The 20,602-nt window shown below is 39.1% G+C and overlaps 1 protein-coding gene across 2 annotated transcripts in view; it reads right to left on the bottom strand.

Annotated features, from left to right (window-relative positions):
• Positions 1-20,164, bottom strand: part of RAB1A (RAB1A, member RAS oncogene family) — a 42,002-nt gene extending 21,838 nt beyond the window's left edge. Inside the window, exon 1 of one of the 2 annotated variants that reach the window (XM_020985433.2) lies at positions 19,872-20,164. In XM_020985433.2, the coding sequence (XP_020841092.1) occupies positions 19,872-19,894 (23 nt within the window). In that variant the 5' untranslated portion in view covers positions 19,895-20,164. Of the gene's footprint in view, positions 1-2,409; positions 2,445-19,871 lie in introns of those variants that run through there. The other variant, XM_020985434.2, reaches the window with a different exon arrangement.
• Between the last annotated feature and the right edge of the window lie 438 nt (positions 20,165-20,602).

Genomic DNA, 20,602 nt, shown 5'->3' on the forward strand with positions numbered 1-20,602 from the left:
TACACTTACTAATTCTCTAATATATGCAGAGTACTATGAGGATACTTATATGACATACACAAATAATCATAATGCAGGAGACAGGTAAGAAAGTGCAATGTAACATCTGAGGGAAAATGAGAACGATTAGATCAGAACTTAGAATTCAAGCCCTATATGACTGCAACCTTGCTTCTTCAAAGGCTCATCAAATTATGTTGCTTAGCATTTCATTCAAAATAAAGACCTTCAGTTGCTAAGAAAGGGTGAGTACTTCCTCATGAATGGCTAAAACCAAATACCTAGTCTGGCAAAGAGAATAAGAGCTAAGTAAACAATCAGTTCCCTACCAGGTACAAAATTCTCTCTACCAAAGGTAAGAAAACATTTAGGTAGAGTGTTGAGTCTTTTTTCAAATGTCCCTACAAATGCTAAAAGCTACATATGCTTCTTTGACATTTAGACAGCATTATTTACTTTCCAGAACCCAATTTACCTTAGATTTGCTTTTGTCAGATGAATGTTTCATAAATTTAGAACCAGTGATTTCAAGGGTACTCTGGCATTGGTTAACAAAAGAGGGTAGGATGAAGGGAGGTAATATATTTCCCTGATCTCATGCTTGCCCCCAAACACTGTTTACAGCAGCTATCAAAAGCAGAATCTAGAGAGGAAAAGTTATTTGTCCAACCCTCTAAGTTTGGAAGATCATTGTGAGTCCTCCCCTCCAACCCTTTTTCTTATACATATGTTATATTATTGACCTCATCAATATATGGTATAATTAATATGAGCTAATGAAGGAGACCATATCGTACAGTGGAAAGAGCCAGGCACTCTAGGGTTCAAATCTTAACCTTTGACACTTGCTACCTATGTGTGGCACAACTAGATGGCACAGTGAATAGAGTGCTGAGCCTGAAGTCAGGAAGTTTATCTGCCTGAGTTAAAATCTAGCCTCAGACACTCACTAACTATGTGACCCTGGGCAAGTCATTTAATCCTGTTTGCCTCAGTTCCCTCAACTGTAAAATGAGCAGAAGGAAATGGCAAACCACTCCAGTGTCTTTGACAAGAAAATCTCAAATGAGGTCATGAAGAATTGGACATGACAACAACTGAACAAAAAAAGTGTGAACTTTGGGCAGTTCCTTAATCCACTGGCACTTCAGTCCTCTCACCTATAAAAATGAGAGGGTTGGTTAGCATGACAACCCTTCCTGCTCTAGATCTAGGTCTAATTAGATGATCCAAGGAATATTCAGCATGGTATTTGCCTTTTAAAGCTCTTTGCTTAACACCATTCAGTTAAACTCAACAAATATGAAGTGCTTTGAACACAAGGTCCTGTGGATAGATATTAAAGACAAAAATAAAATCTTTTCTGTCAGGAAGAGTAATCTTTTGGGGGTGGGGAGGAGATGTACATAAACAAATGAGGATACAACAATGGTAGGAGAGGGTAGTCAAGGAAGGATGTATTAAGAGGTGTTAAACTGAAGCTAGAAGGGAGACTAAGGATTCTGAGAAGCTGCAATAATGAGCCAATATATTCCAGGTATGGGGGACCACTTTAAGGAAATGCAAGGAAGTAGTCATGAAGAGTAATTACTAATACTCTAAGTAGATTAGAATGTAGTTTCTGAAGGGAATCAGTGTGAAACAAGATGGGAAGGTTGAAGCAGAGTCCAAATGCAGAGGGCCTTAAATTCAAGGCTAAGGAATTCACATTTCATCCTAAAAGCAATTAAGGAAGGAGCAAGAGGGAGAGGACCTGAAAGTTTTTAAGCCAGGGATTCACATGGTTAACCAATTTCAGAGTCTTTGTGAGTTTTAGCGAAGATGGAATGGGGAAAAAAAGAGGCAGGAAACAAGAAGAACAATTAGAAAGCTATTACACTAGTTCAGTGGAGAGACAATGGGGACCTAAATTAGGGTGGTGCTGTGTAAACTGAACAAAGGAAGCCAATGTGAGAGAGGCTGGCTTATTTGGAGTTTCCCAAATTTGGCATTCTATATCTAAACTCCAAAGCCTCCAGGATATCTAGGGGTCATCTCCTAAGGGAAAGTTTCCCAGATCCCACAATCATTAATGTTCTCCTGCTCCTCAAATTATTGTGTATTTATTTTTTATATGCTATTTCCTCCCCAGTAGACCATGGAAATATTACAGATAAAGAATAAACAAAAATTAGTGACTGATCAGATAAAGGGAGGCGTCTGAAAGATGATGCTGAGGTTACAAAACTTGTACAACTGGAAAGCTGGTAGTGCCCTCAACAAAAATAAGGGAACTTGTAGAAAGTGCAATGTGGGGGGAGAAAATTATGAAATGTCATACATTAGAAAACACTGTCTCTGGAATCAGAGGACCTAGATTCAAATACCAATTCTGAGCCTTACTATCGACTTGATCTATCTAGTACTTACGTCCCTCCTAAAGCCTCCATTTCCTCATGTGTAAAATGAAGGACTTGATTGCCTCTGAGGTCCCTTCTTGTTCTAAATCTAGAATCCTGTGAGTTCTGTTTGGGTTACAGTAAGTTTGAGAATTGAGGTATAACTTCTCTTGCTTGCAGATAGATGAAAATGCATGGCTAAAGGTCAAGACCAATTAGGATTGAACACGTAAGATTCAGGAGTCATATATACATAGCTAATATTCAAACCCGTAGAAGCTGAAATTATGAAGTAAGTGATGAGAAAACAGGATTCAATGGCAGCTGACAATAATGGACAGAAGAATACAATCTAGCAAAAAACACTGAGGAATGGTCAGACAAGAACCAGCAAACAACTCCGGTATGAAAGCCAGAGAAAAGAGAGTAAGTTAGAGAGAGGAAGGGCATCAGTATCAAAAGTTACAGAGGTCAAACAAACGAAGACTGAGAAAAGTCCACCAAACAAGATCACTGGTAGCCTTAAACAGGGCAGTTTTGAAGTAGAACTTAAATTAGACTTCAAGACATTAAGTGAGTCACGGCTGGTAAAGTTGGAACAGGAAATGTGAATAATTCTAGAAGTTTGGCAATGAAAAGAAGCCAGAAGTATATGACATTAGCTTGAATGGATGTCAGAGCCAAGTGAAGGCATTCTTTTTAAAGTAAATTTTATTGATACCTCTTGTTTCTATATCACAGTAATTTCCAAATATTTATTCTCTTTCCCACAATCACAAAGAAACCTCCCCTTGTCCTTGTAAAACTGAAAAAAGAGATGGGGCAGCTAGGTGGCGCAGTGGATAGAACACTGGCCCTGGAATCAGGACCCGAGTTCAAATGTAGCCTCAGACACACAAAACTCACAAGCTGTGTGACTTTGAGCAGGTTACTTAACCCCAATTACCTTCACCAAAAAAAAAAACAAAACAAAAAAACCTGAAGGGGGGGGTGGCAGCTAGATGGCGCAGTGCACAGACCTCTGGCCCTGGAGTCATGAGGACCTTAGTTCAAATCAGGTCTCAGACCAGACACTTGGCACTTACTAGCTGTGTGACCCTGGGCAAGTCACTTAACCCCAACTGCCTCACAAAAAAAAAAAGGATGAAAAAAGACTAAGAACGAGAGAGACAGAATAAATGATGAGTATCAAAGGTACACACAGTAGAGGAAGTCTGCCATGGCAAGCACGACTACCTCCTCAGAAAAAGAGGACAGCAGAGGATGAAAGAAGTAAAGGGAGACAGTCATGGTGGCATTATGAGAGGTTTCACAGCAAAGAAACACAACTAAAAATGCCACAAGAAAATTTTTTTAAAAGTTAAATGTGCAAAACAAAGCCAATGCAACCAAGATTAGGAGGCAAGCAGAAAACTGCAAAAGAATTTTTACAACCAGTATCTCTGATAAGGGCGTCATTTCTAAAATATATAGAGAACTAAGTCAAATTTATAAAAATACAGGTCATTTCCCAATTGAGAAATGGTCAAAGGATATGAACAGGCAGTTTTCAGATAAAAAAATCAAAGCTATCTATAGTCATACGAAAAAATGCTCTAAATCACTATTGATTAGCGAAATGCAAATCAAAACAGCTTTCAGGTTGGCTAACATGACAAAACAGGAAAATGATAAATGTTGGAGAAGATGTGGGAAAATTGGAACATTAATCCATTGTTGGTGGAGTTGTGAAATGATCCAACCATTTTGGAAAACAATTTGGAACTATGCCCAAAGGGCTATAAAAATGTGCATAGCTTTTGACCCAGCAATAGCACGTCTAGATCTGTATCCCAAAGAGATCATAAAAATGGGAAAAGGACCCATGTGTACAAAAATATTTATAGCAGCTCTTTTTATGGTGGCAAAGAATTGGAAATTGAGAGGATGATCATCAATTGGGGAATGACTGAATAAGTTGCGGTATATGAACGTAACAGGATACTATTATGCTATAAGAAATGATGAGCAAGCCAACTTCAGAAAATACTGGAAAGACACGTATGGACTGATGCTGAGTGAAGTGAGCAGAACCAGGAAAACGTTGTACACAGTTAACAGCCACACTGTGGGACGACTAACTTTGATAGACTTAGCTCTTCTCAGCAATGCAAGGATCCAAGACATCTCCAAAAGTCTCATGATGGAAAATATTATCCACATCCAGAGAAAGAACTATGGAATTTGAATGCAGATCGAAGCAGACTATTTGCTTTTTTATTTTCTCTTCTGTTTTGTTTTGTTTCTTCTTCTGGTTCCTCCTATTGGTTCTAATTCTTCTTTACAACATGAATAATGTGAAAATATATTTAACAGGAATGTATATGTAGAGCCTGTATCAAATTGCATGCCATTTTGGGAAGGGAGGGGGAGAAAATAAAACTCTAAAGCTTATGGAAGTGAATGCTGAAAACAAAAAATAAATTAATTTTAAAAAATCACAAAAAAAGTTAAATGTGCAAAAGAGCAAGAGGTAATGCAATGATAAAATTTTTGAAACAATTATAACTGAAATCAGCTAAAATACCAAAAGTAATAATGCAGATTGGAGAAGCCATATGAAATACCACAAAAGATGTTCTCAGATGATTAAATCAGTTTCAAAGAAACGACGCAAGCATTAATGTTGGTAAGAAATTAAGCTAGAATTATAGTTCAAAAGAGATACTGAGGGGCAGCTAGGTGGTGCAGTAGATAGAGTTCCAGCCTTGGAGTCAAGAGGATCTGAATTCAAATCCAGCCTCAGACACTTGACATACACTAGCTATGTGACCCTGGGCAAGTCACTTGACCTCGACTGCCTCACCAAAAAGAAAAGGAGAGAGATATTGAAGATTGCCAGTATGAAGACCATAATAAAAAACCTGAAAGGATTAGACTTACTACAGTAAAAAAGAGAATTACAACTAACACTGGATCAACTGGAGAAAGGTATAAGTATAGAAAAAATAACCACTGGAACTAGAAAACATGCAGAATTGAATGGCAGACCCAGAAGATGTGTCACAATCCACAGAAGGAAGGAAATCCCAAAGAAAAGCACCATCTTTTAATAAAAGGGAAGTACAAGTGAAAGATACCTAAATATTTAATATAAAAGAACTTATTAAAAATGATTGTCAAATTTAGGTTAATAACAGAAATAACAAGAAAGTATATATTCCCTTCTTATAGAATGATAGAAGACAATCCTAACAATCAGAAAACAAAATTAGAAGAGAACATATTTTCCCACCTATGAAGAGAATTGTTTTATATCTGTCAATCAACAAGTGTTTATTAGTCACCTGCTTTCTGTCAGACACTGTGCTAAGCAATGGGGATAAAAAAAAAAGAGGAGAAACAAAAAAAAATGGATTTTATTATATTACAAATTAAAAGGATTCTGTGCATCAAAAAGTAATACCTCTAAAATTAAAGCAAAATATTTATTAGTAGTGAATATATCAGGTAAGAGTTCAATACCCAGTATTTATAAAGAATATATACACACATATTAGATAATAAACATTCTGCAATACAGCAACAAAGGATATGAACCAATTTTTGAATATGAAAATACAAATGATTACATTATATGAAAAAGTGTTTAAATTCCCTAGTAAGAGAAGTACAAACCAAGAGAAGTTCAAGATACCACCATTAACTAAAATAACAAAAGTCAGAAAAAACAACTGAATTTAATGTTTATGGAGATTCACTAGGGAAAGAGAACTGATTACGATTCATTGTTAGTGAAACTCTTTATTGGTACAAACATTTGAGAATAGCCTAAAAGTATATAAATATATATATATATATATATATATATATATAAAAGAAGAGGGGAATAAAAGAGATTTTATCTAAAAATATAACAAGTAAAAATGGAACCTGGATATAGAAGCATTCATTTGATATATTTATGAATAACAGGAAAAAAACCACACCACAAGCATTATTAATCAGCTACTTAGAATGGCTGATTAAGGAATATGCATGCAAAGAAAAATGAGAATACCTATATGAAGTGATACTAGGCAAGATTAGCTGAATCAGAACTGCAGGCACATGAAATTATAATATATTTAAAGTAAAAAATTATGGAAGACCTGCCAGACTTTCAGAGAGAAAAAGAAAACATATTTATTTTCCATTAATTTGTTTAGGTCCATTCTATTAAATAAAGGATTTATATAGGACTCTGTTCCTTACTTTGTACATTATCTGATTATTAGCTTATAAAAAAATTTTTAAGATAAAGGCTAGGATGTACAATGGAGACATAAAGAAGCTTAAACAGGTAGCTTTCATTCTCCTCAATAAAGTACACGACAAGAGCTTCTGCTGAGAAGAAAGAGGGCACATAAGGGGCCAGATTGTGAATGAGAAGAAACAGCCAATAACTTAAATAGAAAGGAGAGAATGGAGGAAGAGGTCAAAACAGTAAAGGGAATGAATAATTGAATTTGTACTGAATCAAGCTGGTTGAAGAGAAGCACTTAACTTCCTTAAGCCCAGAGTGTGAGAGCACCAAAAAATGGTCCTGTGGAGGGAGTACAGGTCATTTATATGTAAGACAATGAGGAGGTGGGGTGAAAAACACTATGGAGAGGAATTAGTTAATTGTAGGCTCATGATTCTTAAGGGTTAGAAAAAAAGGGCCAAATACAATATCTCTGTGGGTAGCATTTGTAGAAGAATGCTGGCATATGTAACAAAAGTCACAAGTATAAGGACTAGGGCTGAGCTTCAGACAAGAACCTTTTGAGAGAGTTATCCAACTCCTTGAAAAGAGAAGGCAATGACCTGGAGGTCAGATTTAAATCAACAAGAATCAGGACCAATCCTATAGCCAGAAAGACTGAACCTCCAATGAAGAGAAGTTCCAGAGAGTCTGGAAGTGACAGTGGAAAGAGCTGGAACCATCCTCATTCTGGCCCAGGGTATCAAGGTCTGTAAATAGAAACTAAACCTGGAAGAGGTAGCCAGTTTCCCTTAGCATGAAAGGAAAGAGCATGAATTTCAACCATCAACTGCGGATTCCTGAGAACACATTTCTCAGAACAGTCAGAATGGCACTGGTTTTTGCCTGATGTTCCAAGTCTCTCCTGCTCCAAGTGTAATGCTTATTTAACCTTCCTATATGACCCTATGTAACCCCCCTGAAGCTATTTCTGTCAAAAGTGAACCCATATGGAATATTATTGTTCCGTAAGAAATGTTATAAGCAAGTAGACTTCAGAAAAACCTATAAAGACTTACATGAACTGAGCAGAACTAGGAGAACATTGTACACCTAACAGCAACATTGTGTGAGGACTAATTTTAACAAACTTAGCTCTTCTCAGCAAAGCAAGGATCTAAGACAACTCCAAAAGACATATCTTGGAAAATGCTATTCATATCCAGAAAAATAACTACAGAGTCTGAATGCAGATCAAAGCATACTATTTGCTCTCTCTCTTTTTTGTTTCCTCTTTCTCGTGGTTTCTCCCACTGGTTCTAATTCTTCTTTACAACATGACTAATGTGAAAATGTTTAATATGAATGTATATGTAGAGGCTATATCAGATTGCACAATGTCTTGGGGAGGGGAGAAAATTTAGAACTCAAAATCTTATGGAAGTGAATGCTGAAAACTAAAAATAAATAAAATTTTTGAAAAAGAAAAAAAGAAGAGGGAAGGGAGAAAAATTTGTAACTCAAAATCTTGTAAAAATGTATGCTAAAAATTTTCTTGACATCTAACAGGAAAGGGGGAAGAGGAATAAAATGTTATCAAAAAAGGAAGTATTACGGGGGGGAGGGGAAAGTGAACCCATAGTCCCTTTTGTGGTGGGCCTGTGTCTACTGCAGGTTAATCTCTGGAATAGTTATCTCCTCCTAAGAGGTCTTCTAACCCACAGACTAAGCAACTACAATGTACAAGATACTGTACTCGATAACATGTCTAAAGTTGAGTGATAGCCCTGTCCCTAAGACGCTTATGAACTAACAGAGTCTAAAACAGGACCCCTACACAAATAAACATTCCTCCCCATAAAGTAACTTTACATTATAACCAAACCTATCTGTAACATCATGAAACCCCACCGAAATTTTCCTCAACCACTTTATAAGAACTTATAACCAGCCTAAACTTTTCTGTACTCCAACTGCACCCTAACCTTGTCTGTTAGCTTCAATACTGGTGGAGGTTATGGAATGTGAGTTCTATCTACTCCTTCCCTTCCACCTCAAATATCTTTTGATATCCCCCCCCCACTTTCTTCTCCAGTTTCTCTCAGTAAGGTGGCCCTTCTCCTTGCCAAGGTAAATCTCCTCTACATGTACCCTTAATCCCATTACCCTCCCAACTTCTCTAGCTAACTGCAACCTTAATTATCCTTTCTCTCTACCTTGTAGGTCACTTCCTACTGCCTTCAAACACGTTTTCCTCAAGGAAGAAAAACAAAAAACTAAACTAGACCCTCCCATTCCTTCAAGCTTATTGTTCTACTCCAGTGCCTCCCCTCCCCCATCTTCCTCAGCAAAAGTCCAATAAAAACACCTAAAATTGCTTTCCTCCAAAGTTACCAATGCTACCAAGTTATTTAATTGCCAAATTTTAATCTTCACCCTTCTTGACCTCTCTGCAGCTTCTGACACTTTCAATCACACTCTTTTTCATTGATAGTCTCTTTTCTTTAGATTTTCATGAACTCCTTGGTTCTCCTTTTACTGGACCACTCCTTAGTCTCCTTTTGCTCCTCCAGCTTTCATTCAAGTCAAGCCCAATAACCATTGGTATCCTCCTCCAAAGGCTCTGCCCTGGGTTCTATCCTCTTTTCCTTTTATACTATTCTGCTTAGTCATCTCATCAGTTCCCATAAATTCAATTATCAACTCTTTCTCAAATCTACTTATCCAGTCCTAACACCCCTTCGGACTTCCAGTCTCACATTTACAAAGGCCTATTTGACATCTTGAACTGGATGTCTTACGGACATCTTAAACTAAACATGTCCGAAACTGAACTCATTACCTACCCCCCCAAAAAGTGTAACTGCCTAATTTCCCTATTACTGTTCAGAGTACCACCATCCTCCCAGTCTGCCAGGATCACAAAACCTAGGTGTTATCCTTTATCCAATCTGCTGCCATATCCCCTCTTACATTGCTACCACTACAGCACAGGTCAACATCACCTCATTTCAAAAGCCTTCTAGATGGTCTCCCTGCCTCAAGTCTTTTTTCCAGTCCATCCCCAACTCAGTTGTCAAACTGACCCTCCTAAAGTACAGTTCAGACTATGCCACTCTATCCCTCCCTTTCAATAAACTCAGTGCTTCGCTTCAAAGATGGCAGGTCCCCCCACCCCCATCTTTTGTTTGGTTTTTAAAGCCCTTCATAACCAGACCCATTCCAAGTCTTCTTATATGTTATTCTCTTCCATACAATTCTACAATCCATTAACTCTAGCCTCCTTGCTTTTCTTCCCATATGCACTCATCTCCAAACTCTATAAGCATTCTCATTAGCCATGTTCTGAATTCCTGGAATTCTCTCCCTATTCAATTGCCTCCTGGTTTCCCTGGCTTCCTTCAAGTCTCAGCTTAAATCCTACCTTCTGAAAACAGCCTTTCTCACCTTCCCTCTGACATTATGTCCAAATTATCTTTATATTGTCAGCTCCTGGAGGACAAGTACTGTTTTTGCTTTTATTCTCCCAGTGATTAACAGAGTGCCTGGCACATACTAAGCACTTAATAAATACCTGCTGATTCGACTTGTTTACACTTGCAGTCTCCATTTTCTCTCCTCTCACTTCTCAACCTTTTGCAATTTGGTTCTGACTTCAGTCAACTGAAACTGTCTCCAAAGTTACCAATGACCTCTTACTTGCCAAATTTCATAACCTTTGTAAAGTCTTCCTCCTTTTTTTGAACTACCTGCTGCAGTGATATCAAACTCATAAAGAAATGGGGACCACTAATCTGTACATAATAACCCCTGCAGGTCACATACCAACACAGTTTTAAAATGTAATATTATCTCCATTTTATTGTATTTTTTATTTTGTTAAATATTTCCCAATTACATTTTAATCTGGTTTGGGACCCACTTGGGAGTGTTGGTGGCTTTGTTTGACACCTCTAATATACTGCACTTGATACTACTGACCACTCACTCTCTTCCTGGATATTCTCTTCCTCTCTAGGTTTTCATGACACTCTTCTTTTTGAGTTATACCTAACCCTGGCAGGTATATATGGCAGGTTTTTCTATTTTGGGGGATGCCTTTTGTTTTAACATCACATTCACTTCTCTCCCCTCTATCCAAGAGTCATTCCTTTTAAAAAAACATTTTGAAAGAGCGGGGAGGGGGAAGCAGTGAAACAAAACCCCATCAACTGTATTTGACACCATGCTTTCCTTCTTTACTGAGAAAAAAAATCCAGGTTTCACTTTGTAGGCTCTCATCTTCTCTGATTCAGCCTGAAGAAGTGGCCCTTCTCCCTATCATAGCTAACCCTTCCATACTTTAACCTTTGATTTTACCTCTTCCAAGAGGCTTGTCCTTTTCATCATTCCTTCTCTCAGCTACAATCTCAACTACTATCTTTCTCTGCGGCCTAAAAACATGCCCCATCTATCCTTCGAAATCTTCATTTTACCAAGACAGCTCCTAACACTCTTCTCTCTCCTCCCTTCGCTGACAAAAATCCTAGAATCACCTGCATTCACTTCTATTTCATCCCAACTCCTTATGCAAGTTGGTGTCCAAAACTACCACTCATCTGAAACTACTCCCTAAAAGGTTACCAATGACTTCTTAAATGTTAAATCTGATGGCCTTTTTTCAGTCACTCCCTTTGACCTCTTGCAACTTTTGAATATGGACTAACTACATTGTCTTCTGACTGCTTTTTCTTCCCTTAGCTTCCACGAACTGCTTTCTCCACTTTGTCTCACAGCTCAGTATCCCCAGCTAGATCATTCATTCCTCACTCCTATGAATGGGAGCCAACCAAGTCGTTCCTAGGCATTCTTCTCTCTAATTTTGCAGTCAATGATTTCATCAGTTCCTGTACGTTTAATCATTAACCGAATGAAGATAAACCCCAAATGCATGTTTATCTAGGTTCAATTTCTTACTACAGCTCCAGTCTTCCATCTCCACATGCCTGCCAAACAAATAAATTTGCAAGTGCTCTCAGTTATCTCAGACTCATTATGTTCCTTAAGAGAACTGATAGGGGCAGGTAGGTGGCGCAGTAGATAGAGCTCCAGCCTTGGAGTCAGGAAGACCTGAGTTCAAAGCCTCAGACCAGACACTTGACACTTACTAGCTGTGTGATCCTGGGCAAGTCACGTAACCCCAATTGCCTAAAAATGATTTTTTAAAAATTTTAAAAAAAAGAATATAAGCTCCCAGAGAGCACAAATTGCTTCACTTTTTGTCTTTGTATCCCCAGTGCCTAGCACAGTACTTGGCACATAACAGGAACTTAAAGAGAAAGGTACAGAAAGAAGAGACGGTGCAGAGGTAGAATAAATATACAGTTATCCCTTCCACATCTTAGGAGTTAGGAGTACAGCACTCCTGTGATCTGGAAAATCCACGTAAAAATTTTTGGTCCTCTCTTTGTACCAAAAAGTCTGAATTTTTTCTTTTTCTTTTATGAGGTATTTACAGTACCTTATTGTAAAATTTAGGTTAGGTATTTGGTCATAAGCTATATGTAGGTCAATGTGATATATCTACATTTCTAGCCTTTGTGTGTATCACATTCTTTTCACAAACTTTAACTTTTACTTATTTTAACTTTCAAAAAGAAAGTGTATACTTATGGTATTAAAAGATAAAACAAACTGATATTATAAAATACCATACTTATGCACTTCAGAGTTTCTAAAGTTTTCCTGTGTAGTCTGCTGGGTTTCATGTGCTGCCTTGGCTTCCGCAAAACTCCCCAAAAATTCCCATTTAATTTCTTATGCCAATCTGTGATATATTGAAACCTCAATGGGTAAAGTCATGATGTGGGAGAGTGTGGTAACTGGATATGAAAAGTGAAGAAGAGGAGAATAAAAAGGTAACACTATACTGAGGCTCCAAACATGGCTGAATAGGTGGTAAACAGTAGTAAAGTTTAAGAAGTTTTGAAGAAAAGAAGTCTTACAGAACTAAATGATCTTACGGCTTTATGACTTCTACAGCTTTATTTCACACCTAAGGCATTGTGTTAAACAGATTATAAACATACTGGAGAAGAGTACACAAATTAACATGAGATATGTAAAAAATAAATCCCCACATACTGCTAAATATTGCCTCAAACCAGTTTCTAGAATGGTTCTACTCCTTTCTCCACTATACTTTACTTATAACAGCAACGTAAGGGGTATAACAGCTACTAAATAAATATTTGGAGAAAATGTTTTTCCTCCCTCAAATTAAAACACTCAACCAGAGATGAACTATATCCTGGGCAGGACTTTTATGTAAGACAAAATTGGCTCATATATAAATATTAGTTAGCCACAATTAATTTGTTGGTGGAGCTAAACAAACATCAATTTTTGCACTTTTCATTCCTTCAGAAGGCAAGAAATTTTCTAAAGTACAAAAAGTCAAAAGTTTAAAGAAAAAGACTTCTAGAAACTAACTTGAACTTATCCTTGTATTAGTGCTGTGATCAATTTGTAATAATAAAATCAGAAGAAATATGGTTAAGTATAAATTGGCAAGGTATTCTGTAGAACATAACCAGTGAAATAAAACTACTCCTCAAAAAATGTCCAAGTTAGCTAAGCAGTCTCCTTATCTAAAAAATTAAGGGGGCTGGACTAGATGACCTCTGAGTTGCAAAGGAGTCCAGATCTACAGTCCCCTTTTGATTTAAGGCAGGCATCTGCAGGATAGTTGGTCAGGGTTAGTGGCTGTAGAACAAAGCAATGCTAAGTGGTACAAAGGAGGCTACTATCATGACCTTGGCTTTCATTAGCAGTGTGCTCCAAATCAAAAACAAAACAAAAAACCCTCAAAACTTGAAATTTCAGCAACTGTCTCCATAGCCTATCTGTGTTAAAACACAGTGGTCTCAACTACCAACTAAACTTGTATTTTTCTTGGCTCCTGGAAGACCCTGCACTGTGTCTTCCCATCTTTGGAAGTATCTTCTTCTCCCACCAATATCTGACAAATCAAAGACTGAAGTCATTTTCCCAGCTCTGTATACTACTAGACTCTAGTCCAAATATCAAAGTAAAAATCTCAGCCCCACCTTCAACTCAAAAGCAGTGAAAAAGCCTGACTACACCTCTCTCTACCCCAGTCACACTCCCTGAGGAGGAGGTTAAGGGCAAAAAAACAATCTGGGCATTTTGCCTATATCTTTTACTAAAATTGCAAATATAGTTTAGCCAAACTGTGGTAGAAAAAGTTGATACGCTGAACCTCTAAAATGGTGGGGTCGGGGTATATACACACACAATTCTGGCTTTTCTTCCAGCTCTGTAACTGGCATTTAGAAGTTCAGCAAAAAAATCTTTCTATGTCCTAACACTCAAAAAGCATTTAAGTATTGAAACATACTTTCATTAAATTAAACTGGGAGAAGAAAGCAAGACAAGCAGATCATAACATAGGCAAGGGAAAAAACTCTAATACTTGCCCTCAGAAGTTAGAAAGAATAGAATAGTAAAAGAATAAAGACTACTTTTTTTCAAAAACTGTTGATACGCACTCAGAAAAAAATATATAAGAACCCCAAGATAAGGTTAAATATTTGAAAAAAGATGTAATACAAAATTAAAAGATTTCTGAGAGGATATAAGCAAAATGACAAATTAAGATACAGATTTAGTGTCACTTCTTTCAGAATAAAGACTAATGTTATTGAAGGAATAAAATGCCTCAAAGAAAAATAGTCTTCAAAAGCTTTAACTACTCAGGGGTTGCCCTGTGTGTCCACTTGAGAAATCTGGTAAAATTTTTAAATAGTAACTAATTAAATTTAAATACTTGGACTCTAAATATCTCCTGTTGAGAAAATATCCTAAAAGACTCACCATGAAACAGAAAGATTTCAGCATCTCATTCTGTATAACTAGATTATAAGCTAAATAATTTTAGAAGTACAACAACAAAACCAAACAGGTCTCTCAGGTCCTTTTCAGCTCCAACATTCTACAATTCAACTTGTCTTTAAAATGAGTTAAAATAAATAAGTAAATGGTGAATAAAATGAATTAATCATAGATGTTTTCTGTAATAAATACCAATTTCTCTTTAAACTTTAAGGTAGACCACAAATGTAAAGACAGTTGAAGTTTCTCTAATCTTGTATAATTTAAAGAAGCTTCATTGCTCAGAAGTACAGCCAGTGAGCCCAGTCATTAAGAAGTCATGGGGACAAACTAAAATTGAACGTCAAACTACTTTGAGTTGTTTTTGCTTCTTTAGTCTACAGTTTTGTTTAAAGTAAAACTCTAAAGACATACTATGTGAGTATAATTGCTAAGGATTCTTCACTACGGCAAGTTTTCGGAAGAACTGATTAATGTTTTTATTTTCATAAACAAATTAAGTGGCAGAGATTTACTATGAAGTCTGGCGATTATTAAAAAGGCCAAATGCCCTTCAAAGTCTGCTATGGCTGAGAGAACAAAGTCCAAAAGTTGGTTTTAAGACTTCAAAATATGAGAATTTGGAGACTTGGCATTTTAAAAGGTCAACAAACACTGTTGAAAGACTCAAGCTGCTGACTTAAATTTTATGAACTCTTTGGGATAAACACTATACTTCAATCAACTACAATTCTCACAAATATAAAAACAACAGTGGATTCCTAAGATAGTGCCTAAATATCCTAAGCAAGTAAATACCCATTCGTTTGATTTTCAACATTATCATAGCTACTTCCTAAAGCTTTTTGGTTTGACATTGTTAAATACTTCTTAACCAGAATACCTCTTCTCCACCTCACAAGAATTCTAGAAAATTACTGTTTTAATCCCTTGCCCTTGAATTGCTTGTTTACCTATATTTTTAAATTTAAGTAACTCAGTACCTATTCCTAGTTTGTAGCATACCATATTACAGTGCCACACATTTATCTCAAACTAGTCAGGTTATTAGGGAAAGAGTAAAAATATAACTTTAACCTTATCAATTATTATAATTATTAACAACAATTATAAGAATAGCTAACATTTATATGGCACTTATGTACCAGGAACTGTGCTAAGCACTTTACAAATATTATTTCATTTGATCCTCCCAACTACCCTGGGAGGCTGGTGTAATTATTGTGGAAACTCAGGTAAACAGAGGTATAAGTGACTTGCCCACAAAGAGTGTCTGAAGCTAGACTGAAATTACTATCACTTGGGGCAGCTACTGGGGCATGGATAGAGCACTGGCCCAGAAAGTCAGGAGTACCTGAGTTCAAATCCAGCCTCAGACACTTGATACTTAGCTGAGTGACCCTGGGCAAGTCACTTAACCTCACAAAAAAGCCAAAAAAAAAAGTTACTATTACTAATATTATTTCAAGCTTTACAACTTATGAAATAAAAAAAACTCAACGGAAAAGCAGCCTACGGTAGGTAATCCTTTTATATCAACCAATATGAAAGCAAAAAAAAAAATGCGGTACATAACTTTCTATTCTAACTGTAGACCATGTCTCCTACCTACCAAAGGATCTTTTTTTTAATTAAATTCAGCAGCAGCAAAGAAAATAGAAAAAAAATTCAAAAAGCATAACTAATTTTGGATTATAATGAATTTAAAGACAGCTCATTTGGGAGTTATTATGGTATTCTTTTTTAAGGCAACTGGGGTTAAGTGACTTGCCCAGGGTCAAGTGTCTTGAGGTTACATTTGAACTCAGGTCCTCCTGACTCTAGGGCTGGTGCTCTATCCACTTCGCACCACCTAGCTACCCCAATTATTCATGGTATTATGAAGATGTATTAAGTACATCCCTAATTTTTGAGATTGTCAAAGAGGGAGATTCCTATACTACTCCACCGAACATCTCTTTTGCCAATGACGAAGTATGTACATTTGGCTGGACAAACACTCTAAAACCAGCCTAGAATCCAAAGCCAACTTTATCCCTCCAAAAAATTAGCTTTAAGAGCTGTAAGGGCCTCAAACCATCTAGTCTACACCCCCACACACAAACATCTTTTTTCAAACAGATGGGCAATCAGAAATCCAGAAAGGTTACATGACTTGACATAAGTCAGTTAGTGCCATACCAAGGGGTAGAATCCAGACCTGATTAAGCTCAGTGCTCAGTTCTTTCTATCTTACTTTCACCAGGATTTTGCTTTAAAAAAGGTAACATTTTTAATTCTTTCAAACTTTCCCTACATTTTAATATGGATGACAATTATTTTATCAACTTGGAGCAAACATTTCTAAGTATATAAGAAAATATTTGACTATGAACTTCCAGGACATTGTCATGGAGGGTATTTATTTATTCACAAAAGTGGTGTCAGTTGAAATTAGAAAAAGCAATCTCAAAATTCAAGAAAGCTTGTGGCAGCTAGGTGACACAGTGGATAGAGCACCAGCCCGGGAGTCAGGAGAACTTGAGTTCAAATTTGGCCTCAAACACTTAACACTTACCAGCTGTGTGACCCTGGGCAAGTCACTTAACCCCAACTGCCCTGCCAGAGGAAAAAAAAATTCAAGAAAGGCATTTTTCTAAGTCTGACTTTTCAAATCTGGTTGCTGACAAGTGACTGGTCTTTTCCACTAAATGCTATGTCAGGTCCCAAGTCATTTTCACCATCTGCTCTAAGATTTACAAAAAACTTCCTCTTTCCAAACTCTCTTCTACTTCGATTGGACCTAGTATTAGACAGTAAACGTGTGGTCATAGGTCAATTTTCTGTGCTAGGATGCAACTATTAAAAACAGTTATCATACAAAGAAGTTATTTTTGCAGGGCTTTTTCTGCTCAAGCCTTTAACTTCATTAAGAAGCCAATGTATAGGTAGATACATTTCACACCATATTTATTAACTTTACTCACAAAATCTGAAACTCACTTTAGAAAATCCAAAACTCACTTTAAAAATATTGGCTTTTCCTCTTCATCTTTGCCCGACAATGTTCCACTTGCCTTGCACATGTCCTCTCCTTTCCTTTCTGTTTATCTGAATCTTACCATTCCATCAAGAAGGGCCAGTCCAAGTTGCTCCTCCTACATAAGCCTTCTCAAGACCATGATGATCTCTTCCTTCCTATGCAGCACTTACATAGCAGTTATAAATCACAACGTAAGACAGCGAGCATATCTCTAGTTTCCAATTAAAACTGAAAAAACCCTAAAGGCAATCTATGGAAGCTTTCCTAAACAACCTACTGAAACTTTGATTCCAAATAATAATCATAATAAACAACAATAACCTTACCGTTTTCAAAGTACTTCAACATACATTATCTCATTTGATCCTCAAATCAACCCTGTGGGATGGGTTAGGCAGGTATTATTACCCCCTTTTTACAATGAGGAAATAAATAAGAAAAATAAGTGACTTGCACTGATCTATTTAATGTTTGATTATGATGATACAGTAGTTTTCTATAACTATTTTTAAACAAATTGAGTCTGTGTGAGAAGCTGCCTGAGCAGCAGGACCACCAACTTCTAAAGTAACAGCAAATCAGTGTTTTTGATTGTTGCCAAGAAACTGTTAAAGTGATTGAGGACACCAGTCAACTCTGCAGCTTTGTTTTCTTGGGGCCCCTTTTCCAGAACTTTGTAAGGAAAGGTGAAACTCTGCAAGACTGCAAATAAATCATAGTAACATTAGGTACATCTTGAAATATGCAGAATTCTAATTAAATATGATGCCTTCTCTGCAATTTAATTCAAACCAAAGGAAACAGTTCAGTACCAAACCACAGTGTTACAAAACCTGCAGTAAGAATGCATTTTGCAAGAGCCATGTGACACACACATGACTGTCAGCTAAACTGATGGGTGGACCAGAAGAGAAGGGGGTACGGGCTCAGAGAATTTAGCAGCAAAGAACTTCAAATTTTAAGAAAACACTCTTGTTAGGATTTAGAAAATCCTGACATTACTTAATCTTTCCTTCTAACATACCTGTTTATTTTAAAGGCATTCACTTCAATCATCTCATTACTATTTAATTAATTTTACATGTATTGAGGGGAGGAAACTGGGGGTGGGGGGAGAAGGAAGCCAGAATTTTCCCAAGAAAAGTGAATTCCAGTTACTAGAAAAGGTGCCTAGTATGTCACATCTGCCGTTGCTGCTTCTCGATTAAGCAAGAAAAAGAAATGCATTAACTTTTCATGACACGTCATGAAACCTCATTCCTTATCTGCAAGCATTCAGGTAAGGTAATCCAAAACTTGCAGATCTACCAAAGATCCCACCAGTCTCTCTTTCTACTATGACTTTAAGGATAAGGACAGGGAAAAGACCTGTGATTTCAGTAGTATCCGGAACTTTTAGGTGAAGAAACTCCCTCTACCCACATAGGTTAGCACCTCCTCTGCAATTTAAGAGTCTCAGAGAGTGGCCTAGTAGCCCCGACGGGGTTAGGTGACTGGCCTAGGGCCACAAGAGTCAATTTTTTGTCAGAGGTGGGTCTTGAACCCAAATCTTCCGGGCTTCGAGGCCAGCTCTCTGTCACTCAGTGTGACTGGCTACTTGACTTTGTACGTTTTAATACGGTAATGATGGGTAGGTGTACTTGTGCCTGTGGTTTTCCTTCTGACCTACAGAAAACAGTGTTTTAGAGGGCGATGGAAGTCATTCTACCCCAAATGACCGGGTTCTTAGGAGGGCAAGAGGGCTGGCTCTCGCAGAATTCCTCTAGGAAACAGGACTCGGGGAAATCAGTCCATTTTAAAAGTGGCTCCACACCCCTGCTCCTCTTCGCCCCTCCGCTCTCGCCACGGTCCCAGAGGAGCGTCCGTGTTCACCTGCAGCCCGGCGGGGCCCCGAGGAAGGAGGGCAAAACAAGCTCGGGAGAAGGGGAGCCGTTCCCCTCTCCCCACGACCCTGCCCCGCCCGCAACAAGACTAGGGCCAGGGGCCGGCTCTGACAGCACCCCATCCCGGCCTCCCCGAAGTAACCACCCGCCTCTCGAAAGTCACTGCTCTCAACGGGCCCTCCGAGGCAGCCTCTCACACCCTCCCCCTTCCTTCCCGGGCCTGCTTCAGGGAGCCTCCATTTCACCGGACCCCGCCCCCCCCACCTGGGTCCTGCGGCTCCCTCTCAGCCGCACCCCCTCCGCCGTCAGACAATGGGGCCCCCCTGGTCCGGCTCGGCCCGGCTCGGAGTGGCGGGCCTCGCTCGGCTGCGCGCCGGCCGCCTCCGGCCCGGCCCGGGCCCCACGCTCCTCCTCCTCTTCTTGTCCGGTGTCCGCCCCTCACCGCCCGGGCCCGGCCTCGGCCTGGCTCCTGCTCCCGGACCCTCACTCACTATTCGGGATTCATGCTGGACATGTCACTGCAGCTGCCGCCGCCGCCGCCGCCGCCACCTCCGCCCTTGGTACTGCTGCTACTACCGCCGCTGCCGCCTTGATTCTCCGCGCCCGGAACCGACGAAAAGGAATGAGAAAGTCCGTTCCGGGAGAGCAAACGTCTTCCCCCCTCCGCACCAGTGAACACAATCAGCTGCCACTACTGCCACTGCGACCGCCACCGCTCCAGCCGCTCGGCTCTCGCTTCCACCCAAAATGGCCGCCGCCGAACCAGGAAATAAGGAAGCCTCAGACCGAAGGGCCTTTACACAGCCCAGAGGGCGGCCGCACCGCACTGCATGCCGGGCAAGATAGTCCAGGCGCGCGCCTGGCGGCCCCGCAGCCAGATGGTTTGGTAAGGCGGCTGGGACTCGCTTTCCCGACGAGCCCGGCTCCCTTGGCGCATGCGCATTAATGGAACTGTTGACCACCCCACTTTACCCCACTTCCCCCCCCTTTCCTCTCCCCTCCCGACCGTCTCTCGGGAGAAGGCTCCGCTCTGACTCCCCCTAGCGGATTGGCTAAAGCTGAGCGGCCTCGGTGATGTCATCAGTGAAACGTGGCAGCTGGGCGAGTCAGTGACCTAAAGGGGAGGAGGAGGTGTCAAGGGAGGGGCTGAACTGCGGGAGAGGGGTGGGGCGAGAAGCGAGGGGCGGGGAAGAGGAAGAGAAAAAGGAGCCGGGAGGAAGGA

This window comes from Phascolarctos cinereus, unplaced genomic scaffold (genome assembly GCF_003287225.1).
Source record: "Phascolarctos cinereus isolate Bilbo 61053 unplaced genomic scaffold, phaCin_HiC Scaffold_2;HRSCAF=192, whole genome shotgun sequence".
NCBI lineage: Eukaryota > Metazoa > Chordata > Mammalia > Diprotodontia > Phascolarctidae > Phascolarctos > Phascolarctos cinereus.